Source organism: Takifugu rubripes, chromosome 15, assembly GCF_901000725.2.
Source record: "Takifugu rubripes chromosome 15, fTakRub1.2, whole genome shotgun sequence".
In the NCBI taxonomy this organism is placed as follows: Eukaryota; Metazoa; Chordata; class Actinopteri; order Tetraodontiformes; family Tetraodontidae; genus Takifugu; species Takifugu rubripes.
In genome coordinates this window covers 10,678,310-10,705,029 of record NC_042299.1, presented here as the reverse complement: position 1 = coordinate 10,705,029, position 26,720 = coordinate 10,678,310, and the positions used below count along the sequence as shown (strand labels likewise).

Here is a 26,720-nt window from a genome sequence, read left to right as displayed (position 1 = left end):
CAGCTCAATCTAGTGGCGAAGTCCTGCAAGAACAGGACTGAGTCCAGGCAGCAACTGTCAAGGGAAACCCTGCACATATTTATAAAATCATCGAGTGATTATATTCTGGAACACAAGAGAGATGGAAAATCTGCAACTGCTGTACAGCAGTTATGTTCCTGGTGTACATGGATTTTATAGACTTTTTAAAATCACGTTTTCATTAAAATTGCAATGTGTCTCCTTTCAACTGCAAAAAAACTATTATTTTTCTATTTCTAATGACGGGTTTCCAGGATGTAGGGTTTTAATACACATCCCGACCGCTAGAGGCCACTATAACCAACCACTAACCTGCATGAGTGGAATCAGCACTCTATTCTAGAAGCACTGAGATCTACAATACTGTTTACTACAGTGAACAACACGACACGGCTACCATCCATAGCTCATTCATTTGTTTTATTTTGAGATTCTGGAAAAAGTCTCATTGATCACTCCCCCCTTCTGCCTCCCCGGGGCAACTCCTTCAGACCAGAACATGACCAAAGAGCCTCTTCAGTCTGAAGACAAGCACAGACGACGTCTTCACCTTTATCGCAGACAACAGCGAGACGTCCGTGAGCGTGTTGCACCTTATCACGTCATTTAGGCCCCCAGAAGAGGGCTCCCTGGGCCCCCTCTCTCCTGCACCGTCTTCCAGTTCACCGCAATGGGGAATACTTGTAATTCCAGACATCCATTTCTTGTAAAATTATCTTGGCTGGCGCGCATGTGGCTCTCGCATTACATCTCTAAAGATAGTTGGCGTGCGGAAGAGTGTGCATGTGGTTCACAGGGTGCAACGCTTCAGAATTCAGACACGGAATAGTGGAAGAGGCGCTGTTTTAAATAAAGAGCAGAGATCCAGCTGTTGGAGAGGAGAGGAATGGAAACGTACGCACATGTGCCGCCGCTTAGAACTGGAAGATAAATATTACTGTGACAGAGAGATAAAGAACCCGGAGAATCACATTTCACAATAACCATCCCAGTTAAAGTCAGCGGTTTATGCTGGTTCAAGTGCTCAAACATCTTTATGATTGCCATTCCCTTTTCCAGGTCGCTCCCTCTTTTTCTCTTTCTGGGTTGCATCAATCTCCAACCCTCACACCCTCTGACCTTCAAGCATTTTAATACCCAAACTGGCGCTCTGTCTCTGCCTGTCAAGAGCCCACAGTCATCATTTGCCCCCACAAACCAGTGCCTGACCAGTTGATCTTCCACCCAGGTCCAGGTCTGACTTGACTGAGCCGAAATTGCTGATGGATGTTAAAAGCCACCAGTCCGTCCACCATCCGCCACAATCACTTGGGCCTCGCTGCAAAGCAGATTTCATCGCCACATCTTATAAGTGCATAATTCTGCACCCTGTTTCAATGCTGGTTGTGTCCACATTTGCCACATAAAATAAATCGCATGTCCAAGTTGACACGGCACAACCCCGCCCTTCTTTAGCACCAACCATGCTTCCATCCAACAGAAGACATGTTCTTTAAAACAGCGCACATCTCCTCGCGTCCTCCCGCCCCCTGCTTCCCGACACCCGGTCACCTTGTCGCGCGTCCCACGGTCTTTCTGCCCCCTCCGCAGATGCAGGCGGTGGTGGTGCCCGCTGCCTGAAAGGAAGGGGGAAGGCAGGAGGGGAGGGGAGGAGAGGGGGAGGAGAGGGGAAGGGAAGGGGAGGGTGTGAAAAAGAAAAACGGGGGGGGTGGGGGGCAAGTGGATGTAGCTGTAGCTGTGGGCCGGGGGGTGAGCTACCTAGCCCGGGCTGCTCTGCCGAAACATCCATGGGTGGCTGTGTTGGGAGCCACCACGACTCCTCGGGCAGTTTAAACGAGAACTCGGACGGAACCGGAGGTAACTCAGCCTTTTGCCGTTTATTCCTCCCCGCTTTTTTGTAACGGTGGCTGCCTTCAGGTTCCCTGCGTGCTGTCCTGTCTGGAGGTCCCCCCTTCGCTCCCCGTACAGCCGAGCCAGACAGAGCCCGACTGGGCAGCCTCCCCCCGGGAATCTCGCTCCGACAAGCGGCTCGATAGGCAACAAAAGCGGACTCGGGGTGACTTTAGGAAGCGGGCGCTATTTCCTGAGCGCCGCCGCCTCTTTGTTCTTTGCTGTTGTTCGAAGCTAACCGGCTAAAGCCTAGCATAGTTAGCTTCCTAGCTTTTCTGCGTAACAAATATGGGTCAGACGCCAGTTGGCACGCACGGACGCGCACTTGAGTGATGAAATCTGATTTAAATGGAGCCTCGTCTGGCCAAGGATGGCAGCTTCTGATGTTTTAATGCGCAGTTATCTGGAATTCCAAGCCCCGGTCTTGTGTTTTTATTGCCTGTAGTAGTGTTGGAGCGTGTTTCGCTGCCTCCGGAGTTGGCGGAGCATTTGTCAAAACTTACTGCTGCAGCTTTTAGGATGAAGATGACATTATAAAAAATGTATATATAGCTATATGTGAATGCAGTCAGAAAGTAAAGCACAACGCTCATCATCCCCCCTCAATTTGAGTTGCATGATATGGTTTAAATGTCTGTCTGGATGCAGATCTGATTGCACGTCAATATATTTTCTGCAAATTGCATTTGTGTTTTTGATGTGTGGAGACCAGGACTAGCGTGTGCATAAATCTTGACCTCAAAGCCTCTTTGTGGAGATTTTAATCGGGTTGAAGTGATTTGGTGTGATTTTCTGATGGTCTCGGCCATGGAATCGTCCAGCATTTTCAGCCGTGATTATCTTCTGAAGACAGACACAAGTGTAAAAAAAACACGTCCTACTGCTGTTGGTTCAGTAAAATAGGCTAATGGGTGAAGTCGTGACTCATAGACTAACAGGACGAACTGGAATGTAGGTTAATGTAAAAACATGGGCATGTTTATTTCTGATTGAGTAATGCACAATCGTTTGGGTACAGTAAAACTAGTTGGTTGTTTTCAGGTCTGAACTTCCCTGCAGGCACCACGTTGTTCTCATCTTTTGTGGTGGCCCCTTTTTGCCTCCCACACTCGAGGAAGGGCTGTAATCTCGTGGCTTTGGAGTCTCGTCTCGAAACTTTGCACCTCGTGCGTATAGGTTAAATATAAAAGCGGCGGCTAGACTGAATGACGATGAGAAAGCAGAAACCAACCATCCATTAGAAATGTACCAGTGGCTGGTGGAACCCATCCAGTATCTGTTGTCCCCTTTTACGCTAAACCCGGTGATCATGTTTTGTCACCCATGCTGCCAGATAAAACCACAATTTATCACATTTCGTCCTCCTCGAATATAAAGGAGATTATCCTTATTCCTTCTATTTCCTTCAATCTCGTCTCTTCCTCCAGTGGCTCTGGGGCGCAACCAGCCCCTGAAGAGAGAGCGGCCTAAATGGAAAAGTGACTACCCAATGACTGAAGGCCAGCTGCGGAGCAAGAGAGATGAGTTCTGGGACACGGCGCCGGCGTTCGAGGGCAGGAAGGAGATCTGGGATGCGTTGCGTGCAGCGGCCAGTGCCTTTGAAAGCAACGATCACCTGCTGGCTCAGGCCATCCTGGATGGGGCCAGCATCACACTGCCACATGGTAACGGTGCTGCTGGATTTGCGCTGCATCCCAGGAGGGGGGAGGGGGTATTTTGTGCTCGTTATCCAGTTTAGGGACTTCATGTGTATGTGACAGATAAATCTGTGTGTGCCGCCCTGTGTGACAGTCATCCCCGTGCTCACAGTTGAGCACTCCTCTCATAACAGACGGGTTTCTCAACAGCGAATGAGCACACGTCTGTCTGTGTAAAATCAGGAAGCTCTGGGTGGTGAAATGGCTGCCAGTTGACAGCGCGCTGACACCGCTTTGACAGGAAATGGATATAAATGCCACTCATTTTGACAATGACGCTGACAGAATCCAGATCAGAGTGGAAAGATACGTAGCATCTTTAGCCAAAGCTCCGAATTCTCCCTGTAACTACCGTGACACGTAGCAGTGGAAATTTAGTACCGTAGTCTAGGTGATGACAGGGAAACAGTGGGTATCCGTGTGAGACTTAAAATCACTGCAGTCTAACAGCTAAAAGCCAGGTTTGGGGATCAGAATAAGACACACAACACAGAAATAACCACTTTCTAATGTAGATTTCTGATCTGGGGAGGTCGCATACAATTAACTTTCTTAGCCACAAAATTCCAGTGTACACATCTTACACAGTTTTGTACTTTTGTGTACTAGTTTTGTTCATTTAGTGTCATCATGGTAAAATTTCAGGAGTGCTGCCGTCTATTGGTTGTGTTTCAGTTTCATTTGTTTCTCATAACTGGAATAAACCATAATTACCAGTGAGGTCATGACCTCTGATGACCACTGTGAAAATATGCAAAGGCAAAAAAAGGTCATTGAATAAGGTCTGCGTGGGATCAAACTTAGATTTGTTCAACATTTTTTTAGTAAACTCCTCCATAAGGTGGAGGTGGGCACAATAAATGTTAGCAGGGAAGAGAGACGCAACAGCTGAAAGTCATTTTGTGGAGCCAGCAAATCAAAATCTTTAATGCTCCAAGAGCGTTTGATCACGTATGATGATCAAATGGAATCCTGTTGGACCCACACCCAAACACAGGCAGAATTGTTTTAATGGAACTCCACAGGCCAAGTATTTGCACCACCTGGAAGACGTCTAAACACTGCAGCAGATGAGATTTAGATACGTCTGCTGTGTCCTTTTTCCACTTCAGTGAAGAATATCGCAGTAAAATTATGTAATTATTTGGTGTTTAAAACTCAAAAGTCTTCTTTTTTTTTTACTCCTTGGGAAGAAAGTGGCTGGCTCTCGCAGCCCTGTGGCTCTGACCCGGCAGCCCTGATGCTTTCATTCACTCACCTTGACCGCACAGTCGCCTTCGGCCCCCGTTGAGGGGGAACTCTGTGGGCCCCTGCTGACTCATGCTGACCTCACCATAAAGCTCCCCATCGGGGCTGTGGCCTTCAGCGCCACTGTCGGGAGAACACTTTCACTTTCTTCTTGCCTGTGCTCAGCCTGATTATTGTGACCAAAAAAATGGTCGAAAGGGGTCGAACAAATGTTTGGTTTGGAACCCAGTTTCAGCACCTTTCAGGTCCGAATATCGGTGCTATTTATATGTTGTGTTTGGGGGAGGGGTCTGAAATCCCCTTGAATGCTACTGTGTTGGCTCTGTCTTCTGAAATGACATTTAAACACATTTATTTCCCTGTTTTTCCCTGAGTACACACATCTCTATAGTGCGTCTGAATCACAATGGTGAGATCATAACTTCAGTGGAATACACAGACGTACAAAGATTTCCTCTCAGCTCTTTGGTTCCACTTTGTTCGTGAATAAACAGCACCCTTTTTTTTCCTAAATGGGGCCTAAAAATGTCAGGTCCAGTCAGGAAGCTTTGGCCTGACGCGTCAGGGCATTAATCTTTATTTAATACGGGAGGTATGAAGCAGTAATCTGCTTGTGTTCAGGTGATTCTGATGGTAAAAGCTGTTTTCCCTGTTCCAGGAGCTCTGACCGAGTGTTACGATGAGCTGGGGAATCGGTACCAGCTGCCGGTCTACTGCCTCTCGCCTCCCGTCAACATGATTGAAGAGCGCTCCGAGGAACTGGACGGTTCGGATCCAGACTCCGGGGCCGCAGACCCGTCCACCTGCAGCGGCAGCGATACCGCGGGCGGGGAATGCCAGCTGAGGCTCCGCCTCTCCACAGGTCGCGACCTCCGCCTGGCGGTCCGATCCACGGACACAGTGGGCATGATGAAGCGCCGGCTCCAGAGCCACGAGGGCGTTCCCGCCTCGACCCAGCGCTGGTTTTTCTCGGGAAGGCCGCTGACAGACAGACTGCGTTTGGACCAGCTCAACATCTCCAGGGACTATGTCGTGCAGGTCATCCTCAGCCAGCCGCCGCCACCGGAACCGGAATCGACCCCGGGACTCACGCCAGAGGCCACTGGCTCGGTGGCGGTGGAGATGGTGCTGGAGCCCATGAGAGTGGAGAATTAAAGAAGGGTGAAAAGGGAAGAAAAAGGGAAAGTGACTTTTCTTTTTAAGTTACACTTAAACTCTCATTATTACTGGTCAGGAGTTGTTTGTGAAAAACATGCTGGCTGTGCTGGAGCAAAATGACTCTAACGGACAAAAACTTTTCGTTTTGGTTTTACACATTGGAATTTTGACCTTTTTAAAGTCTTTTTAACTGCCAGGAAACCAAGAAAAAAGAAAGAAAAGACCCGCCCATGGGATGGATGTGTAGCGCTGATGTTCGCTGTTTCTGTGTTTTCCATTTGCATTTCAAGTTCTGCTGCACAGCAAAGCCGGGTCGGCACCGTCTGATCGGGAGAATACAGGGTCAGGGTTATTGTAACCTAAAATAAAAGATAGTCGTCATCATAAGTGTTTTAAAACCCGTCGAATCAAAATGGCATCAGATGTTGTACTGGTCGTTAGTAGATGGCAGCACGTCCTCCCTGAGGGGCCTTGATGGATGTTTTGCCAAGCTGCTGCTGGATTAAATACTTTATCTCACTTTGCTTTACAGAACAATCAGAGCATGTCATAAATCTGAAGAATTCTGTGTGTGTGTGTGTGTGTGAGAGAGAGGGAGAGAGCGAGCATGGGCGTTCATGTTCATATATTCAAGTCTAACATGGTAAAAGGGTGGAACATCAGGAACACAGTTGCATATTTTGATTAAAAATAGGATGTTTTTAATTAAAATTGAACATTGTTTATATTCCCGTGTCTCTGTTTTTCTCTCGATGAAAAATCCCGTGATCCAGGCTTCCACTGGCGGCCGTTACTCAGTCACTTGACGTATTATGGAAGTGCAGATAACTGATGAATTCAGGAGACAAAACTCTGCCAACTCGTGTTTCCTGACTGGCAAGAGTGAAGAATGTGTGAGATGGTTAACGTCCGACCACTGGCTGAAAGAATGTGTACAGAAGGGGAAAGGGCGGTAACTTTGAACAAACCACCCCAAAACTCTTCATCCTGAATAAATAAAAAACTGACCTTATATTTAGAAATGCACTATAAAAGTCACTATTAAAACATTTGAACCCTTTCTTCATGATCTCAAGCACCCAGAGGACGCAAATATCCAGGCGAGCAGAAGAAAGGCCTTTGTTTTATTTAATTTCCTCCTTTTCATGAACTTCCCTCTTTGATGCGCTGCAGAACATTAAAAATTCCTCACCAGACCGCAGTGGCGCCATCACGTGATCCCCTCAGAGAGAAGCCACCCTGATCGCGGTGCCACCGGGCCGGCACAAGCCAAAATCGGAACAAAGGTGTAAAACAATGCGAATGGGCCGTCTTGGGGCCGCTCGTCATTGGCGCAGAATAATGGAAGCTAACCCGCCCCCTCCACATCGCCCAATGTGAAAGGTCAGGGTTCAGAATGAGTAACAGCACATAGGGAAGTGGGGCCACGTAAGGGACGGCATGGCTCAAATCGCCTTGCTGTCATGATCTTTGGCCTTTCATTGGAAAAACCTGAGTGCGTCCCACCTGATGGAGGTGACGTGATGGAGTCAGTGATTCACACTCAGGTAATTCCTCTTTAAACCCACGAAAGTGTCACCCGGCACCTTTACCTTAGAGCTGTTCACCAGAGCAGAACAGAGTACACCACAGTGTCCACCTGTACTTTTGACGTATTTTCTTCAGTGTAAAACGAACCCATGAGTCTGAGACCCATAGACTGTTATGGTTTTTCTGATTTATTTAACCAAAATTGCTCTATTCCTCTTCTTCTTCCACAATCCATGAAACATTCGCCTTCTGATTCTTGAGAAATTCACTTGCCAGTTTCCCCAGTTATTGTTGCATGTCGAGTTCCCTCTTCCAGAGGTTTCTGTCTCTATTGTTGCTGTGACCTTGTTCCTCATCCCACATGCTGCACACATCAATGGGCTATTGTGCTTGTGGTGAATTTGATGATCTTCCTCCCAATTAGACAGATAATGTTATTAATCGATGGGTAAAAACGTGGTGCTTGTAACGATTCTGTGTTGTTCCTGTTAGTTTGGTGTAATTGTGGCCACAGGTAACTCTCAGAGAGATCACTTCATCATCATGTTTCCTGGGTTTTTTTTTTTTTTCCCTCTTCAACCTTCTGCTTCTGCCCTATATATAAACGGTGACAGCTTGCAAACACACAGACAGCTGAACCAGAGCTGTAGGCGCATCTCTGCTGCACGGAGTCAACCTTCGGTGATCTGAAACTTAATCCACTCACACGGTAAGATCGAATCACCTCTCATAAAGTCTCGTAAAAACCATGATAGCCATTAATCTCTGAAGGAATTCTTTGTGAAATAGCAAGTTATTTATATTTTTCTAGTTATTTTGAATCAAGGTCATTCATTATATTTGGTGAGCAGCACAGTCTGGTATCCCATATGTATTTATACTAACTTTAGCCACAGATACTTGATTAACCTAAAGCCAATCATTTCTTTTTTGAAAGCTTTATTGATCAAATAGTCCACTTAAAGCTCCAATATTGTTATTGTCTTGTTTTTCCCAGATGAACTTTTTGTTTCTGGTGGTCCTGTTTGGAGGAGTGTGCTACGCCAGCTCTGACGTCAGCATCGAACCCCTGGTGGATCACGGTCAGTGGTTTCTTCCTAAATGAGTTATCTGCGTTCTTCTGCTGTTGTTTCACCTGCAGCGTAATGCTTTTCCCACATTGTGATTCACAGTTGTGGTCCTGAAGGTGCCACACAGAGGGAGAACCGAAGAGGAGGTTCCACTTGTCTGCGGGAGAGACAACCTCACCCAGGATGTGTTTTGGAAAAAAGACGGTAACAGAAGGGATGCCGGTTAAATGAAACATTTTGGGGCGCTAAAGTAGCCGCGGCGCATCTCTGACCTATGCCGGTGTTTCAGGAATGGAGCTGAACCCGCCTCTGAAGGGGAACCGCATCACGGTTCTGGTAGAAGAGATGGAGGGCGGGAACTACTCCTGTCACCTCAGCCCGGGTGGACAGTACCTCAACCACACCATCATTTTCATCCAACTGGACTCAGAGGAGAGGGTCATCCTGAAGGAGAAGTCCCCTGAAGAAGGCAGGTTCAGGGAGACTGAGTGTGTGATGTGTGTGTGTGTGTTTGAAAGCTGTGGTGGTTCTAAACGCTCCTCTGTTCCCCCAGGGCACATCCACTGCTCTGCACCCAACTACACCGGCCCATTTCGCTGTTCCTGGACAAGAGCTGACTCCAGATCCAACGCTGCTGTGCTGCTCTTACAGGCTACACGGTGATTCCTTCGTTCGTTCTTCTAAGCTTTCTGTCTTATGAGGAGTATTTATATCAAACTTTACTGCAGGAACGGGCAGCAAATTCCTTGTGAGCTGGATGCTGGTGGATCAGGTGTTCTGTGTCAAGATAACAGCTGCTCGTACAAAGAGGAGCAGCACCACATCCTCTTCACCATCCACGTACACAGTTACTCCCGCCTAGAAACCTACACAAAGGCCTTTTATCTGAAAGATATTGGTGAGTGGTTGCATTCTTTTACGTAGGTAAAAATAAAATAAAAAGAAGTGGCAGGCTCTGTACCTTCATGTTTCGGTTGCACTCCTGCCACATCCTGCTCACTGTTTCACTTCTCTTATCCTGCTCAGTGAGGCCGGGGGCGCTGTCTAACCTGCAGATGGACAATGCAAAGGTGTTCAGTTGGAGCTACCCCGACTCCTGGGAGAAGCCCTGCTCCTTCTATGGCCTGAACTTCCAGTACAGGGTGGTCCGCCACAATCACCCCTGTGACAGCAACACTGCCATCCTGGTAAGTGACACGTGGGCGACGAATATTCCAGTTTTAAGCTGTTTACGACTTTGCGCGGACTCTTTCAACGCAGGTGAACACCACAGATGACACGAAGTTTGAAGTCAATGTCAAAGCTAAGAAGTACGTGTTCTGCGTGAGAGCTCAAGACAAGTACACCCAAGGCCCCTTTGGCCCCTGGAGCAGCTGCGTGTAAGTGCTATCCTAAGATCTTTGCCGACTGATGAAAGGTTCTTTATTTTTCACACTGACTCGCTCCATTCCAGAGTGACCAAGGAGGAAGCCGGCTGCCAGCCTCTCTCACCTGGACAGAGGAAATGACTTCATAACTCGTCTGTGTTGGAACGAATGTAGACTTGTACAGTATTTATCTCTCCCCTTTGAAAGGTGACATAATTACTATATTTTTGTAAACGCGATTAAGATCTATTTATTTATTCCCTTTTCTATGTCTTCTGATAAAACATTAATATGAATTAAACTGATATTTAAAATAAAATATTTGCAAGCAACATTGGTACAAAAAGGATTTATTGTCATATGTACAACCATGTTGTCGAGTATTATGAGAAAAACACAAAGTTCCATAGACCATCTCATTAATAATAATAATTTCATCCTCCTTCACAAATAAGAAAAAAATTATTCCTCTCATTAAAAGGGACCAAAATATTTCAAACCTTGCTGTCAGTGTTCATGAATGGCAATTATTATCAGCTCACTTATAATACTAATACTTTTATTTTTGACCATTATTAAACTAATAAACGCCCTAAACGAGACACAGGCTAAAGAATTCTGCTTCAACTAAAGCAAAAGAAAAAGAAAGTCTATCCTTAAGAATAACAGTCCAGTGAGGCATCGTAGCTAGCTTGTATCTATGGGAAGAAAATTCTAGGCATTCCCTCGCTCAGGCAAACAAAATATGCAGATATAAAATAGATGTTATTTCAGCCACTGCTTACAGATTCCTGACTGATGTAGTCATACAGTGCAGCACTGGGCCACAGTGGATTGTGTCACCTAAATAAAAAAATATGAATTTCATTTCAGCCCCACTGACTGATAATAAGTTCTGTTGTATTGGAGGAAAATGTGGGAGATTTTAGAGACAGAACATGCAAATATGGAAACTGAGAAGCCCGCTTCAGTCCTGAGCTAATGGACAGCTGGATGAGGATGTCGTAGTGCAGATCATTGCTGAGGTTGACATCCTTCTTCAGTGGTGCTGTCTCTTTGATAAGTACCTGTAGGATCAGAAAGACATATTTACATTCATTCTGTGACTTTCAGGCAATGGACGCAGTCTTGACGTTGGTCTTAGCAGGATTAAAGGTGTGACAACTGCCACGCAACTGTCTCAAACAACTCTCCTATGGTACCACAGCACCTTGGTGGAAGGTCATCCTTCCTTCCCTCCATCAAAATAAGACTCAGGAGGTGAAGGCAGTTTAAGCTTCCAAATCCCACTCGAAATCCATGGAAGCCCAGCCGACAAAGACAGATCTCAAGGATCTTTATAGGAAGAACCTCTCAGGGCATCATCAGTCTGATTATTGATGGATGCTAAAGCTGCTTTAGATCTAGAGAACGCCGACACCGACTCCAAATAGAACCCTTTATCACCGTTCCGCTGGCATTTCTTGGACGGTTACTGTGGCACAAACCCCAGTCAGGATCAAGTGTTTGCTAAGCAAACATGGGCCAGTTCACTCCAGCTGTTGGTGTTATTAATGTGTGCTGATCGGGGTCTGTGTTTACCTCTCCCAGTGTTTGTGATTGAGCCCACTGAAGTCTTCCAGCTTGGCGATTTCTTTGAGGTATTGGGATAGTTTATACAACTCCCTGTCTTTCTCTCTGTTCAGGTGGGCCTTCATGAATGGCCGGATCTAATGGCAGGAAACAGTCTTGCGTAATCCTGGAAATGACGAGGAGGAAGATGATGATAATGAGGATGATGGCTGGCCACTTACCTTTAGTCCGTTCTGTGGATTCATAAGGAAGTTTCGGCCAATGTCGTCAAACATTATGGTGTTCCTCCTGTTGTAAAACTCTCCGTACTTTCCCCATATCACACCAAGCGGCTTTACCTGAGAACACCATCCGGAAAAAAGCAACAAACAGCATTAAAAGGGAAGTTCAATAGATAATAATTACATAATAAACCAATTTCCTCTGGACTGTGCGACACACAGTTCCATGACACCACTGCTTGCAGCCGTCATACTCACTACACCCACCTCCACAACTCCTCTTTTGGGGGTGTGTACTGTGATCATGGCAGCACTGTCCAACATAAATGTTATCTTGTAGTTTGGGTTGTCTGTCACTCCCAACTCCTGCACACACGGGCAAAAATGGGCACAGTCGTTGTCGCTGTTCGGCTCTAAACTCTAACATTGCTGCTTAAACGGACCAACACTGCCACCTACTGGACGAAAATGGCAACATCTCACGAATATGAACTCTTACCTTCATCTTGGCATCAATCCACTTCATACTTGTTGCAGCTAAAAACAGACAGCACATGTATATTTGACAAAATTGCACCAGAAGAATATGGTGGTAGTTACTATTCACCAACAATAATGCAACAAGAAAGAAGAAAGAAAGATGAGAGAAGCCCCTTACACCAAATGACAATGTCATAGTCCTCATAGGCAGATGTCAAAAACTCATGGAGGTATGGTCTCATCAGCTCCTGGCCCGATTCTGCACATGACTTGTGATCTAAACACATAATTAGATAATATAAAAGTATGAGCTGACTTTTATTCCTATTTCTCTAAAGAGAATATTTAGGGGGGTGAGGGTAAATATCCATTTGACGTAACCATCATTTAAATCACACCCGCAATTATTTAAAATGCTGCATAAAAACTATGATTAACTCTGTGTTAAATAAGCAACTCACCAAACAACGTGTAGTCCACATCCAGGACCAGAAGCCTCTTTCCTTCCCTGGGAGGGTTGAGTTCCTCCACCTTATAATCTTTTACTCTGCGAGCAATTTTAGCCAGATTTTCCTCTCTTTGGAGACACAAAGTTTTACAAAATAAAAGTAAATATAGCTTTCCTTCTCAACTGTCCGATTCATTTCATACAAATCAAGTAAGAATTTTCAAACCTGTTCTCCACTTCAATAACCTCCTCCTCGATGTCAAAATCATTGACCACATCATCATTCTCGGGATGTGGGGCTAGAACCTCTTCCTACAGGGAAAGAAGCATAGGAGCAGTTTGAAATGAGTTGCTCTTCAAACACAACACAACACATTAATCACACAAGTTTAAGAGTAAATAATATGTCTGGCACAAGCGCAAATTACTCAGCGTACACAGTAATTTCTTCATATGCCAGTCACCTACCAGACTCTCTTCTCTTGTGCCCATCATCATAATCTTGGTGTTGGGCTTCAGCTTCAGCGAGCCTAATTTTACTTCATCTTCTGCAGGTTTCCCTGGAATACAGATTAAACACACACATATATATAAAATTACAAAATGTACATTAAAGCATTAGTTAATGGATGCCATTGGGGGGGGGTTCAGAGAACATATTTCAATGATCTACAACACTACTACTTATAAAAAACAGACATTGAATATGTCTGAGTATGAATATCATATCATATGTCCTATTGTACCCCCCCATTCCGGAATATATCCTATGTGATAACTGATGCTCCCTCACCTTTGACTTTTAGTCCCAGTAGCTTCTGTCTCTCTGGCAGCACACCAGTCAGGCTCTTGATGGACTGCTTCAGGTCCATCACAGTGTCCTCCTCAGACAGAGAGCTGATGGAGTACTCTTGACCTCCCCACTTAATGATCACTGACACTGACATGGCACACACGAGGGCTCTCCACACACAAACACACACACTCTTGGCTGGAGGATTTTGAATCAGGTGTTCAGAGGAGCTCAAAAAGTTTTGAGTAGATGTATCCAGCTACAGCGTCACCATCAAACAAGCACATCAAAGGGGAAAAGGAGGAGTAAGAGGAGACACATCAGGATGATACAATGTAAGTTGGTAGAGATACAGCAGAAGACCAGACAGAGAGAACCAATAGTCACTAAAACATGACATTGTTTATGACAGTGACGTGTTATGTTGGCCGGCTAGTTCGAGATACAAAGGCCATTTAATCAGAAAAGACTGACAACCCCTGATGTTGATATTTTTAGCACGAGTTGGCTAACACTGATTAGCAGCCACGAAAACAGAGGCGGTAACTAGCCAGCCAGCTAACTTTAGCGTGCAAGGTTTAGTATCTTTACCAGGCGGATCCAGCAGATAGCTTACCGAATGTGGGCAAATAGTACCGAGAAGTTTGGACAGTGAATGAAGTGTTGCCGTTCTGTTTCATTCAACGAGCGGCGCCCTGCTTTTCCGGGCGTTCGGAACGAGACCGGAAGTGACGTCGTCAAAACGTATGGTTTCCATGCTAAACATGTAACCATAATAACGTGACACAAAACCTGAAAAACAAACAAACAAAAATAATTAAGGGTATATTATGATCATATACCATGAATTTAAACGTCTTGGCTGAGGTTGCATGTTAAATTTTAATTGTATAATTTCAATCCCTTAGAAAAACCTCTCCCTTATTGACACAGTTGTGCTCCGAGGTCAACAGGATCTGTCCACAACTGGACTTTTTTCTCCCATGTAACTAGTATATCAGTGTTTGCTTTGGCTCTATGTATTTATTTGTTGCTGTAGCAGCTGTCATTCCTTTGACAACAGTGATTTTAGTGTACCCCAGTTCAGGAGGCTTCGGGGTGCAATTGAAACAGCATTTAAATACTTTAGTGACCGGCTTTCCCAAAAGTTTCAGCAACAATTGATTCCAATACGCACTTTATTGTGAAGTACATTAGTGCATTTCAACTTTCACTTTAACGCTGGCAGAACCTAAAGGAAGCTATATAAATGTCATATCCTGATACAGACAACCAAAAAGTCCAAATCCTTAGATGGGTTCTGTACTGACATGGCCACAAAATAAAAATGTAACCCAGCTAAAATTTCTATTAATCAGAACAATGTTTATCTTTCAACTGTTAAAAGCACAAAAAGTAATATTTCATATGAGTTATAATGTTTAAGACACACAGATGCTTTGTTATATATTTTATTTTATTTTATTTTGAACCAGCTCATGGCTAATGAGGAAGGGTGTAGTACTGATGTGTGATTAGTTGAGGTGGATGAGGGGCATCTGTTGGTTTTCTTTGTTTTTGGGAAGTGAGACAGACGAGGGGAGGAGGTTTGGAGACGCATGGCACAGGTGTAAAGATCAGTTAGGATACGTTGCTGTCTGTAGCATCAGTATTTTATTTTATTTTATTTTTAAATGATTGTCTCAATATTCTGGAAGTGAGCAGGAACACCTGACAATATTGGACATACACAAGTCACAGACCACCCTCTACCACCCCCAGGGTGATCCACAACCAGAACACTTCAATAGAACACATCTATGTTAGCCACCTTAAACCAGGAGTAAAAAAAAAACAAAAAAACATCAAGATTCCCACTGGATGTATGTTTAGGGACATGCCCCAATGGAGAAACCACCCAAACCAACTCCTCCCAAACAAAAGACCTTTGACCAGAGAGTCAGTTTCCACAATTTAGAACCTGTGACTGAGTATTATTTAAAAATCTTGGGTTGAAGGGCAAACAAACTAGGCAGTCTCTGATATGATGTCCCTTATGTGGTCGTAAATAAGATGCCAAACTATCCTGGTTACTCATGGGAAGGGGAAGCTCAAAACTTTGCACAGGGACGTCCTTCCTATAGGAGATCTTCTGAGGATCCCAGTGTTGGATAACACCAAAAACATGCCAAAGAAACCAGTCATCCAAAGTGGTGTTCACGTGAGGCGCAAAAGAAGCTGAATGGATCAAAATGTACAAAAGAGTGTAATACATCGACTGGCCACTCTGATTTGGCCAGTTCAACCCTTCAGGTGGTGTGTGGACGAGCACAGATGCAGTGCTGATGGATTTGAGCAGGTGGGATCATCAGCCCCTCAGAAGACAGTCGCCCCGAAAGAGTCAGTTCCGTGGTAGATGATGTAGCACCGCTTGTCATTTTCTTTTGTTATTGCTGGCTGTGCGCATGTGTGTGTTGGGTGTGGATCCGCTGATTTGTGAGGGAATGATGAATATTTTAGTTGTTAAAATTTGTATTGAGGCATTAAAACGGAATTCAGTTTTTTTCCCCCAAATAAGAATATTGTTTCGTATGGTATATATATTTGATGTTTAAATAAATAATTGACTAGATGTGTTCTATGACAGTCAGATATACTATCCAATATTTTGTCAGCTAAATTCATTTATTACTAGTAACTCAGAGCCCCTCTGACAGTTGTGAGAAGTGGGCTCCATAAACATACATAAACGTACAGGACATCACACTCCCAGGGCCCATAGATGGAATCAACCCAGCGCTCTGCGCATGCTCAGATCATCCTCCTCGGTACTTGAGTATAATGGCTGCTGAGTGAAATGAGCGGATCGGCCGCATCTCTCCTGTGTGTGGCGCCTCCGTCGACACCAGCGCTAACCGAGGTACTGCCGAGTTAAAATGGTCGATATCCGACCGGACAAACACTCAGAAACTACTTTACGTACTGTGCTCGACGTCCCTTATACGTAAGTTTTCGTATTTTCTCCTTCCAGTCTTGGCTGTGCGCCATAGCTAGCTCCGAATGGCTCAGTTTGCCTGTTAGCAGGGCTAACACCCACGGCTGCACGTAGTAGCTACAGAGGCGTTGTTGTTTTATAAAGTTATTAGCCAAAGCCATTGGGTTTGGAACCGTGTGGAGACGGTTGTTTTCGTCTGAACTCGGTGGCTGTTGTGCGGAGGCGAGACTGTGTCTAATTGAAGGCGATGCTACGTGACTACGGTAGCTGTAATTGTGACAACAGTGGCCGCGTCTTGCTCGCTGCATATCGCCTCCAGACCGCACACATGACACCAACGCGAAGCCCCAGACAAGCCAAAGTTGATTGTCGGAGTGGTGGACGCGCCTGGCTGCACCAGAGAAAACCGTCTAGTTAGCAAAACGATGCAGTCATTTGCGACGTAGCTGCCCCCCCCCCTCACACACACACACACACACACACACACACACACACACACACACACACACCACCACCACCAGCAGCACCGAGCAGACCCGGGGGTTACTAGAGTTCACGACGTGGCCCGGTCGATGCGACTCTCCCTGCCTGTTTGTTGCAACCGCAAAGGAAAACAATAATAATGCATAAATGGTACAATTCGTGCCAGCATTTCCTCCCGTTTATACCAGGACAGACAAATATCCAGCGCTAGACGGCCGCGTTATATAAGATCGTATTCTACGAAGTGATGTTCTCTAAGCACTGATAGTCCTGCTGATTACAGTTACATAAGGCCTTATGCTCCAGACGCGGTAGGCGAGGTTAATGGATTAAAAAACCTGCTACTGACGGCTTGGGAGCAGATTTTGGCTTTCCAATGAGGCCAGAAACGTGGGAGAGTCATTGTTGACACCCTCAGCGTCCTGTTGTTTCTGCCAGCAGTGTGCGTGGGGTCCTCCCCAAGCTGGACATCATCCAGTGTTTCGTATCTTAAGTATCCCTCAAACTCTTGGTTTGGCTGCAGATCAAGCCATCGCACCGAAGTCTGTCTTTTATGCCATGTTTCCTGGCCGCTTCCCATCCTCAGAGCTTGACCTTTCAACCCTGTACCTTACTGCAAATGTACTCTGCAGGAACGGGAACTGTTCCATCCCGTCTGTACTGTTACCTTTCTTGGTGTCATTGTGTGCTTACTTTTGCTTTCAGTTTCAGTTTGATGATTCTGTTACATTCTGTTTAAGTGATGAATTCGTCTGACCTCTCTTCCTCCTTCCCCTTTGTTTCGGTAATCTACGGTCATCCTCTGTAGCGGTTGTTTAATTCTCCTGTGTCTCCCATGTCTCCGTCTCTGCAGTGCGCCCTCTGTTAAAGTCGTCGTATAGGGGTCGCTTCAGCCTACAGAGCAGAGATTAAGCCGAGGACATGGCAGTGAAGGACCGCGTAGAAGCAGTGCTCAATGTGGGCCTGCGTGTTCCCAGCATCATGCTGCTGGATGTCTTGTACCGGTGGGATGTCAGCTCCTTTTTCCAGAAGATTCAACGTTCCAGCCTCTCCAACAATCCTTTATTTCAATATAAGTACCTGGCACTTTACCTGCACTATGTAGGTCAGTACACACAGTCTATCTTAAATACATAGTTCCCTGTATTAACATTTCTTAAAAGATTAAATGGGAAGCAAATACAAAAGCACGTCAGACTTGGGGATTATTGTCTTTCCATATTTAGCTGCACTTATTTAGCTCAGTCTCACACTAACCCCATTCAAATCGTGGCCCATCAGATATGCAAATCTAAATTTACTTGTATTTGTCATGCACTTTCCTTGCATGCTGAATACTGACATCTATAATAATCCTTTGGCTGTTAGCAGACATAAACCAAACAGTCATCACATGTCTCATTTAATTCCAGTAACAGTGAAGTAAGTTGACTCAGCTACGGCTAAATTTCAGCAGCCAACGCAGATGCAGACCTTTGTGTGCGTGTGTATTTTGCCAGCCTGGGCTGCAGCTGGTTAAATGAGCCAATGGGCCTGGTATGTGTGTTGTGGGAGGACAAAAGAATTAAAGGGGACGCCTCAGTGCAATAACTGTTTTTTTTTCTGTTGGGAAAGACTTCCCCTAAAGCCCTCTGCAAACTGTCTAACACTTTTTTAGCAATCTCAAAGTAGCAGCAGGGACACTGAGAACTTTACCTCAGTGATGTCATTCAATAATTTTCTGTTTATCTTGCTTATCTCTGTGTCTCCTACAGGTTACATCCTAAGCTTAGTGCTTCTGACTCTGCCCCGGCAGCATTTGGTTAAACTGTACCTATACGTCCTTACGGCCCTGCTGTTGTTTGCAGGCCACCAAGTGTCGAGGTAAGTTTACATCCTGTTTGTTCAAATGAAAGGATGCACATCTTTGCATAGGTCACTGGTGTATATTCCAGTAAGGTTTCCTGTAAATTGAGAGTTTCGTCCTGCTTTTGTCAGGGATTATGTTCGCAGTGAACTAGAATCGGGTTTTGAAGGGCCGGTATATTTGGAGCCTTTGTCCATGAACAGATTCACCACCGCTCTCATAGGTATAGTATTACGCAACGATACTCTTGTCTACCCTGCGTGGCAAGGTAGTAATTAAATGAAATGATGCAGTCTTGGGCATGAAAAGGAGCTCAGACTTTTCTTTCATCGCTTCTCCAGGTCAGTTGGTGGTCTGTACTTTATGTTCCTGTGTGATGCAGACCAAGAGGATTTGGCTGTTCTCTGCTCACCTCCTCCCCCTGGTGGCCAGACTGTGTCTGGTCCCCCTAGAGACCATCGTCTTCATCAATAAGTTCTCGATGATTTTCACTGGCCTGGAAGTCATGTATTTCCTGGCGTCCAACTTGTTGGTACCATACAATCTGGCAAAGACTGCCTACAGGGAGCTGGCTCAGGTAATAAAATAGTGATGTGTGTTTGAGTTACATGCAGGTTTGTGACAGCTTTTGAGTCCGACGGTCCTGAGAGAGATTTCCTCATATGTTGGATTAATGTCCTTCCATCTTTATCCCGTTACCTCATGTCTACATGCCTCTCTGCTTCCCAGGTGGTGGAAGTGTATGGCCTGTTGGCTCTGGGGATGTCTCTGTGGAACCAGCTGGTCCTGCCGGTTCTCTTTATGTGTTTCTGGCTTCTGCTGTTTGCCCTGCAGATCTACTCCTACTTCAGCACCAGAGATCAGCCTACCTCAAGAGAAAGGCTCTTGTTTCTCTTTCTTACCAGGTAAAACCACTGCAGCTGCAGTTGCCTCATCAGTGACTGAGAGTTTTTTTTAATAAATGTCAACATTTTTTTTTTTGGTCTTTAAAAAATATGGTAATCAGGAGAATCCACCTGTGTACCTCTGTCGGTTCTTGTCCACAGTATTGCAGAATGTTGCAGTACGCCATACTCCCTGCTGGGCCTCGTTTTCACAGTCTCCTTCATTGCTCTGGGAGTTCTTACCCTCTGCAAGTTCTATCTTCAAGGTTACCGAGCCTTCATGAATGACAACACCATGCACAGGTCTGAGTAGGTGCCTGCGTGTATACGCCTGGGATCTTGTCCGTCTTTGGCTGCAGCGTCCAGCGTTTGGCACGTCCGTGTTTTGTCTCTCTGCAGGGGGATGACAGAAGGCATCACGCTGCTGATCCTCGCTGTCCAGACCGGACTTATTGAACTTCAGGTCATTCACAGAGCGTTCCTCCTGTCCATCATCCTCTTCATTGTCGTTGCTTCCATCCTGCAGTCAATGTTGGAGATAGCTGACCCAATTGTTCTGGCCCTGGGAGCATCCAGAGACAAGTGAGGCCGAATATGTAGCTGGAGTTTTGGGCTTTTTTTGTCTGCTGTCTTTGTCTGTCTTTTTAACCTTGGAGCTTTGAACGTACACCATATTGGTGCAGATAAGGCTAATTATGTCCTCTTTTCCTTCCTTTTCTGGGCTTCAGGAGTCTATGGAAGCACTTCAGAGCAGTGTCTCTGTGCCTGTTCCTGCTGATTTTCCCGGCCTACATGGCCTATATGATCTGCCAGTTCTTCCACATGGACTTCTGGCTCCTCATCATCATCTCCTCCTCCATCCTCACCTCACTGCAGGTAACACACGTTCTGAGCTTGTGATCATCGTACAGTACAATAAAACTGGTGAATTCTTCATCTCTGAAGTGATAGACATGGAAATCCCCTCCTCTCGTCTGTAGGTCCTCGGTACGTTGCTGATTTATGTTCTCTTCATGGTGGAAGAGTTCCGCAAGGCTCCAGTGGAGAACATGGATGAAGTCATCTACTACGTTAACGGGACGTACAGATTGCTGGAGTTCCTGGTGAGCGTGACCATCAAACGTGCGGCATCATGGGACGCGCATAACTGAGCCGTTGCTCCACACCCTCCAAAACCCAAAGGTCACATTACCCTAGATTTGTAAAGCCTTTCCTCCCTCTGTGTGGCAGGTTGCCGTGTGTGTGGTGTGCTACGGTGTGTCAGAGACCGTCTTTGGTGAGTGGAGCGTAATGGGGAGCACCATCATCTTGGTGCACTCCTACTATAACGTCTGGCTCAGAGCCCAGCTGGGCTGGCAGAGCTTCCTGCTCAGGAGAGATGCTGTCAACAAGATCAAGAGCCTCCCCACGGCCAGCAACGCACAGCTGGAACAGTACAACGACATCTGCGCTATCTGCTACCAGGTAGGCGCTGCGTAGCCACATGCCTTAGAGTTGTAAGGTGGTATTAAAATCCAAAGCATTTCAAAATCAAACCTGAAAAGACGAGGGGCTTATGCGTTTGTGCTCATTCCTTCTAGGACATGAACAGTGCTGTGATCACTCCATGCAGCCATTTCTTTCATGCTGGCTGTCTGAAGAAATGGCTCTACGTCCAGGAGACGTGTCCACTTTGTCACTCGCAGCTCAAGAGCCAGTCACCAACTGGCCCCGCTGGTCCCAATCAAGATCCCCCAGCAGCCAATCAGAGCCCTGCAGGGCAGGATGAAGCTCCAGCTGATGGGGAGGAAAAGGATGGCGCTCCAGTGGTTGGGAATGGGGAGGGAGATGGCAGAACTGTAACGCCAGCTGGAGAAGCCTCTGGCGTGTCTCCATCTCCTCTGCAACAGAAGACTTCATCATCGCCTGACCCGTCTCCATCTACACTCGTGAAGGAATTGAATAATCTCTCGCCCAACACTCGGCCCTCCTCATCTTCCTCTGACCCTCACCCCTCCAACCATCACCATTTGTCCTCAGCGGTGAAAGTCAGCTCTGCTCAACCGGATCCAGCCTGTCAAAAAAACTCTGGCTTCTTGTTGGACAGCCAGGTGTCACCTACTGCACCCATGTCTGACCAGCTCCCTCCCGTCTCCGAGGAGCCGTGTCCTCCCCTCAGCCTCTGAACCATGACGTCACACAGGTCACACATGCTCATAAAAGCACAATCCACACGATCCGTCTGCCAGTCATGCTAGAAAAACTCCAAACCCATTTCAAAATTATAGAACTCCAACGCAGAAAGGAAATGATTACCATCGTCCTCCAGTGTGACATCACTCTTGTCTAGGGTCTGTTCCACCGGAATGGTCCAGTTCTCAGTTTGATCCCGTATGTAAACAACTGCTAGCGCTGCATCCTGTCTTTGAAATGTGAAATCTGTTTGGAGCTACAGTGAACATATCCCGAATCCGGCTCATGTCAGTCCCAGACATTTCATACGATTGCACCCCTCCTACCTTCAGTGCTGTACTTTCCACAGTGTTCGGGGGTTCCCTCTGCTGTCGCGCACGTGCCATGATCTGTTGAGAGATGGGTCAGATGCTCAGAGAGCCTTAAAGAATTACAGTTGCGTTTACGCCATTTCAGAGTACAAAGCTCCACGTTTGCTGTGGAGCTAAAATGGGTTTTGGCTGTCGACAGAGACGTGAATGTGTATCGGTGAACACGTTGGTGATCCTGGAGGCTGAAGCCTGGTGCTAAGCAGGAGATACACGTGGCGCTTTTGCTCCTTCATCCACTGCTGTAAGATTTGAATCCAACTTGTTTGGCTGGTCCCAGCAAAAAAAGCAAAACGGTTCCACTCTTCCTTGCCAAAGTTTTGTATTACTTTTAGAGAGATGTTATTTTTAAGAGCATTACATTATTCACAATGTGTGACTGACTTCAAGAAAAGAACGGATCACAGTTTGTATCTGACCTTTAGGAATGATGGGATTGTGGAGTTTAAATTGGCTGGAATGGGCCACAAATGTGGTCGTTTGTTGGGGTTATTTCATTAGTGTTTCCTCTCCACACTCATCTCTCCCAGCTTCCCGCTCAGCTTTACTCACTCACCCTGAATAAGTCGCAGTGTTAAAGTCATCCGAGGTTTATTAGCCACAAATTATGGACTTATTAACTGGAGTTTGGCGCTTTAAATCCCGGCCCTTTTAAAGAACCCATCATCCTTCTGTTGCTCAGTTGGTTTTACCTGTGAAGATGTACCAGCATACTGAATTTGGTTTTTTTTGTTTATTTTTTCTGTTCAGCACACAGGCCGTCATGTGCGTCGGTCTTTTCCCACGGTCGGGCTAAAGGGTCTGCACAGGGTGTTGAGAGTGGCTGAATTGAAGGATCTTATAACGTTGGGGAAGCATTTCCTGGTGCACGCTTCTACATAGAGCATGTTGCCACTGTTGCATAGAGTTGTGTCACCACCATTATGTTTACCATGTTTCTGCCATTTCTTTTTTTCCCATGGGTGGGGGAGGGGGTTTGCGTTTGCACTTGCACTAATGTCATTTATATTAGCAACGCTCCAAAGCTGTCCTGTGGCTGTCAGCAACCAAATACCTTTTTGATGTGTTTGTGTATGACGAAGAACAGCCCGGCCTGTTTGTACAGAAATGTTGCTCCTCATCGCGGCTTCGTTAAACCACAGTGCGGTTGACATGCAAGCTCGGGACTCTCCCCGGGCGGATGGCGGTCTTTGAATCGAGACAACCTTGTGGCTGAGATGCGTTTGAGGACACGGTTCTCCGGATTTGTGAGCCAGCGTTTCAGTGCCTCCTGTGCGCATGATGCGTCCACATGCTGGGGTGATCACTCCGGTGCCCTCTACTGGTAGGAGTGGGATCAGCATGGTGCAGACAGCACAGGAGACGCAGAGTGAGGTATTAACAGTATTACTTGCCACCTTTATTAGAGCTCTCGTTACTATGAATGACTTAATTAATGATTTTGTGAAGTGTCGGTGACAGGCTTGAAAATGAATACAGAAGCAATGTAGGATCAAACCTGTTCAACCAATACTGTATAGTCATTTGTCTTTTTTTTAATTATTATTATTATTAAATGTAGAGTTTGATGTTTTGCACATTTTTTCCTGACACAATAGTTTTCTCTATTCTTATTTTCACTAGCTCCATTCCTCAGACTCCATATTACGGACTCAAAAATGGTGGGTTTTTTTTTTTTTTCGAGACGTTTGCCATAACCTGGTTTTCATTTTGGAGCATTTCAGACCCGCAGCATGATGGAATCTGACGGCTGTCACTGGCAACAGGCATTTAATGATGCATCTTTGGTAGCCAACCCCTCCAGATACACCGCTTCTGTTTGGTCTTCTGGGCAACAACTCAAAAGTATTTATTCATACTGTTTCACTCTTTATGGTGGTCTAATATCAATATTTACGACCGCTTATGAACTCTACTTCGGAGTAATAGTTAAAATCCATTAATTGCTTTGAATTATTTGTGAAATTTTTATCTGTCTTTAGCAAAAATGCACCATAGGGTTTGTTTGGAGCCACACAAGTGCGTGATGTCATTTTTCCTATGCCTCAAAGCGAGCGGTAAAAATGTATATTTCATATACATATGTATAATTTACAACTCTTGTACCCTGTAAATTAAATTGTATTGATTTACAGTTGTAAGTAGTGTAATAATAGAGCCAAAGTGCGCTGTTTTCAGAGTTTGGCCAAAACAGGATCTGTCACAACTGGACTCTTGGCTACGATCACATACTGGAAACCAAAGTTACATCCATCTCGCAATCTGACTTTTTTTTCTTTTTTTTTTTAAAAACATCAATTTCTTGGAAGATAAATTCCTGCATCATATCTCATAGTTGCCTCTGACTGGACGCATCCCACCATGCTCGGCCATGCGTTTTCATGTCCATATTTAAGTATTTTGATGAGAGTCTGCTCTATAAAACCCGACACTGAATGCCAGCTGTGTTCTGTTGAATTCTCCTCAGTTGATTTTTGGACTTAATGCCTGGCCTTGTCTTTGTACTTTACAGAAATTGAATGTCAAAAATAAAATAAAGACAACTGGATTCAGCCTGTGTCCAAATGATTATTAACGCTTCTATATTGTTTAACTAATATTGCCAAGTATTCTTTTAAAAAACAAAAACAACGAGCGGGTCGTGCGGCGTCAATTTACCTGTAATTCGGGGTCTCGGACACACGATGTCGCTGCTGCGCTGTTTTTCATGATCCCAGGAACGAGCTCCAGATGTAAATTGATGTTATTTCTGTCGTCCGGAAGTATTTTAACCTAATATCTGCATCCGTCTTTTGTTCTATTTTGCCTTATGTTTTGAACTCCTGAAAATTTCACAGTTTCAAACTTTGGATTTCTGAAGTTTAGCGTTTCTCCCGCAAGTCCGATCTCATCAATATTCAACTTCAAGGTCTCTTTTAACGGCTGGAGGAACGAGCATCCTAAATAACTAAAGTTAGGTATGAGATTCAAGTGAACGCACAATGAGGTCCATAAAACGGCAAAGTCTCATCAAAGTCAAATACTTTCCAGAAATGGAATTTATTAAATGTAGAGTACGTTTTTAGGAATAAATATCCAATATTTCATCCCTTGCGACCCCTTTGCTTACATCCGACACTGCTTGAAGCAAGGAAAGCGGAGCATAAAGGATTCATTCTCCATAATCGAGGTCACGGACGTTTCTTCAATAACCTTTGGGAATTAAAAGAAGGAGCCTCGCCAGTTAGCCCTGTCAATCATTTCCTGGGTCGGCGGAATACGTCCAAAGCCGCTGACCTTTTGAACTTCCACAGATCGATATTTGCAGATTAATTTCATCAAAGGAGGTTGCAGATATCTATTAATATTTGTAATGGAACCCCCTCGGGCCTACATGACAACAGATGGCGCAGAGAAAAAGAGGAGCGGAAATCTGGCAGCAATTATCCTCCATTATGTATATTGTTATTTTGATCTAATTGTTGTTGTCACTTTTGTTTCCCGTCGTGCGGTGCAGGTTTGCGGGTCAGTGCGGTGAAGTTTCCCTTTTAATTCGGGTTTCACCGAAAACGAGGCTCGCTTTGAAATTCGGCCGCTAGAACTCTGCCACGTTTGGCACCTTTTGGGGCCAAATTTCACGGAAATGTTTTTATGTCGGGCGCGGAATCTTCGCCCTTTTTGCCAAAAGTCAACGTTTGATGATGGCGTCTCCGTTTCGTTCTCTGCAGCTTTTACTGAAAGTGCAGTAGTGAATTCCAATCATGGATGATCAGCGGATCAGGCGTGTCTGCGGGCTCCGGCTCACCTGGTGCCCGCGCACAGAGGAGAGGAGCTCCGCGGCTGCTGCACAAAGCGGACCTGACTCCTTTTGTTTTGGGGGCGTCTCTTCTCTCCTCCTGTCCTGCACCCTCCCCTCATCCGCTCTGGTCCCCTCCCCTCTCTCCGTTTCCATCCTACTCCCCCCCCCCCCCCCTCCTCCCCCTCAGGGCGGGAGCCCGTCTTTAGTTTTCAGAGAGAGAGAGGGAGAGGGAGGGAGAGTCTTTTGGGAAGAGTCAAAAAGACTTTTCCTGAGAGAGGGAGCGGAACTACCCACAGGACGCAGCGCTGCTCCGGACATCGCAGACCCCCGCCACGTCCCGGAGCGCTCGGCTGACAGAGAACACAGCGCGACGCGCCGAAAGACGCAAAAAGAAGTGTGAGATGGTGATGACATCTGATCCGGCTGATAGCTGATCTCTTTTTCCCTCACAGCTTCAGTCTGCGGAGCTTCCTGCTCCAGGAGTGACTTTTTAATCCACGTCTCCTCAGTTTCTGCACATCGCCGTCCCGCTGGAGATTTAAATTCGAATATTAGGGTTCGGGGGCATTTTGGATCCAACTCTTCCGCTATGATACCATCCCTTTTCTAGCACACCCTCCAGAGGACAAGAATTGTTCGCTTGATTTTCTCTTCTTTCACGAAGCGCAAACAGCAGCCGCAGCATAGCGCACCGCAGCTCCAGAGTCTGGAGAGGATTTA

General features: G+C 45.7%; 4 protein-coding genes across 6 annotated transcripts; 3 read left to right on the top strand and 1 right to left on the bottom strand.

The window, feature by feature from the left end:
* Positions 1-1,715: 1,715 nt before the first annotated feature.
* Positions 1,716-6,741, top strand: ubtd2 (ubiquitin domain containing 2). Its single transcript, XM_003971052.3, has 3 exons — positions 1,716-1,878; positions 3,339-3,575; positions 5,515-6,741. The coding sequence occupies exons 1-3, from the start codon at positions 1,809-1,811 to the stop codon at positions 6,009-6,011; spliced, it is 804 nt and encodes a 267-aa protein (XP_003971101.2). The 5' UTR covers positions 1,716-1,808; the 3' UTR covers positions 6,012-6,741.
* A 1,357-nt stretch (positions 6,742-8,098) lies between these two features.
* Positions 8,099-10,358, top strand: il12bb (interleukin 12B, b). Its single transcript, XM_003971051.3, has 9 exons — positions 8,099-8,253; positions 8,542-8,626; positions 8,717-8,818; positions 8,904-9,083; positions 9,168-9,273; positions 9,343-9,512; positions 9,641-9,801; positions 9,875-9,993; positions 10,068-10,358. Exons 2-9 carry the CDS (start codon positions 8,542-8,544, stop codon positions 10,120-10,122), a joined length of 978 nt encoding a protein of 325 aa, XP_003971100.3. The 5' UTR covers positions 8,099-8,253; the 3' UTR covers positions 10,123-10,358.
* ublcp1 (ubiquitin-like domain containing CTD phosphatase 1) lies at positions 10,315-14,234 on the bottom strand. Its single transcript, XM_003971050.3, has 11 exons — positions 14,112-14,234; positions 13,496-13,754; positions 13,171-13,262; positions 12,929-13,014; positions 12,716-12,831; positions 12,433-12,531; positions 12,274-12,311; positions 12,042-12,140; positions 11,775-11,891; positions 11,563-11,690; positions 10,315-11,048 (listed from the first exon to the last, which is right to left on the bottom strand). Exons 2-11 carry the CDS (start codon positions 13,647-13,649, stop codon positions 11,021-11,023), a joined length of 957 nt encoding a protein of 318 aa, XP_003971099.1. The 5' UTR covers positions 13,650-13,754; positions 14,112-14,234; the 3' UTR covers positions 10,315-11,020.
* A 2,037-nt stretch (positions 14,235-16,271) lies between these two features.
* On the top strand, positions 16,272-24,775 carry LOC101066507 (RING finger protein 145). 3 transcript variants are annotated; one of them, XM_029848024.1, is made up of 12 exons: positions 16,272-16,394; positions 17,806-18,057; positions 18,707-18,815; positions 18,930-19,021; positions 19,140-19,375; positions 19,528-19,703; positions 19,845-19,991; positions 20,082-20,264; positions 20,411-20,558; positions 20,663-20,785; positions 20,913-21,146; positions 21,263-24,775. In XM_029848024.1, the coding sequence occupies exons 2-12, from the start codon at positions 17,874-17,876 to the stop codon at positions 21,845-21,847; spliced, it is 2,217 nt and encodes a 738-aa protein (XP_029703884.1). In that variant the 5' UTR covers positions 16,272-16,394; positions 17,806-17,873; the 3' UTR covers positions 21,848-24,775. The 3 variants fall into 3 exon arrangements, with proteins under 3 accessions (XP_029703884.1, XP_029703883.1, XP_003971098.1); XM_029848023.1 differs by having other exon boundaries at positions 16,295-16,478; XM_003971049.3 differs by having other exon boundaries at positions 16,296-16,478; positions 19,845-19,985.
* The last annotated feature ends 1,945 nt before the right edge of the window (positions 24,776-26,720 follow it).

What these genes read in the sequence shown, in the direction of transcription:
- ubtd2 (XM_003971052.3), top strand. Translation starts at nt 1,809, where the DNA reads ATGGGTGGCTGTGTTGGGAGCCACCACGACTCCTCGGGCAGTTTAAAC. An exon ending in GAACTCGGACGGAACCGGAG is followed by an intron (nt 1,879 to 3,338) that starts GTAACTCAGCCT and finishes CTCTTCCTCCAG; the next exon opens with TGGCTCTGGGGCGCAACCAG. An exon ending in CAGCATCACACTGCCACATG is followed by an intron (nt 3,576 to 5,514) that starts GTAACGGTGCTG and finishes TCCCTGTTCCAG; the next exon opens with GAGCTCTGACCGAGTGTTAC.
- il12bb (XM_003971051.3), top strand. Translation starts at nt 8,542, where the DNA reads ATGAACTTTTTGTTTCTGGTGGTCCTGTTTGGAGGAGTGTGCTACGCC. An exon ending in CGAACCCCTGGTGGATCACG is followed by an intron (nt 8,627 to 8,716) that starts GTCAGTGGTTTC and finishes TGTGATTCACAG; the next exon opens with TTGTGGTCCTGAAGGTGCCA. An exon ending in ACAGCAACACTGCCATCCTG is followed by an intron (nt 9,802 to 9,874) that starts GTAAGTGACACG and finishes CTTTCAACGCAG; the next exon opens with GTGAACACCACAGATGACAC.
- ublcp1 (XM_003971050.3), bottom strand. Translation starts at nt 13,649, where the DNA reads ATGTCAGTGTCAGTGATCATTAAGTGGGGAGGTCAAGAGTACTCCATC. An exon ending in TGTGGACTACACGTTGTTTG is followed by an intron (nt 12,532 to 12,715) that starts GTGAGTTGCTTA and finishes TTATGTGTTTAG; the next exon opens with ATCACAAGTCATGTGCAGAA. An exon ending in CCAAAAGAGGAGTTGTGGAG is followed by an intron (nt 11,892 to 12,041) that starts GTGGGTGTAGTG and finishes TGGTGTTCTCAG; the next exon opens with GTAAAGCCGCTTGGTGTGAT.
- LOC101066507 (XM_029848024.1), top strand. Translation starts at nt 17,874, where the DNA reads ATGGCAGTGAAGGACCGCGTAGAAGCAGTGCTCAATGTGGGCCTGCGT. An exon ending in CCATCCTCACCTCACTGCAG is followed by an intron (nt 20,559 to 20,662) that starts GTAACACACGTT and finishes TCTCGTCTGTAG; the next exon opens with GTCCTCGGTACGTTGCTGAT. An exon ending in ACAGATTGCTGGAGTTCCTG is followed by an intron (nt 20,786 to 20,912) that starts GTGAGCGTGACC and finishes TCTGTGTGGCAG; the next exon opens with GTTGCCGTGTGTGTGGTGTG.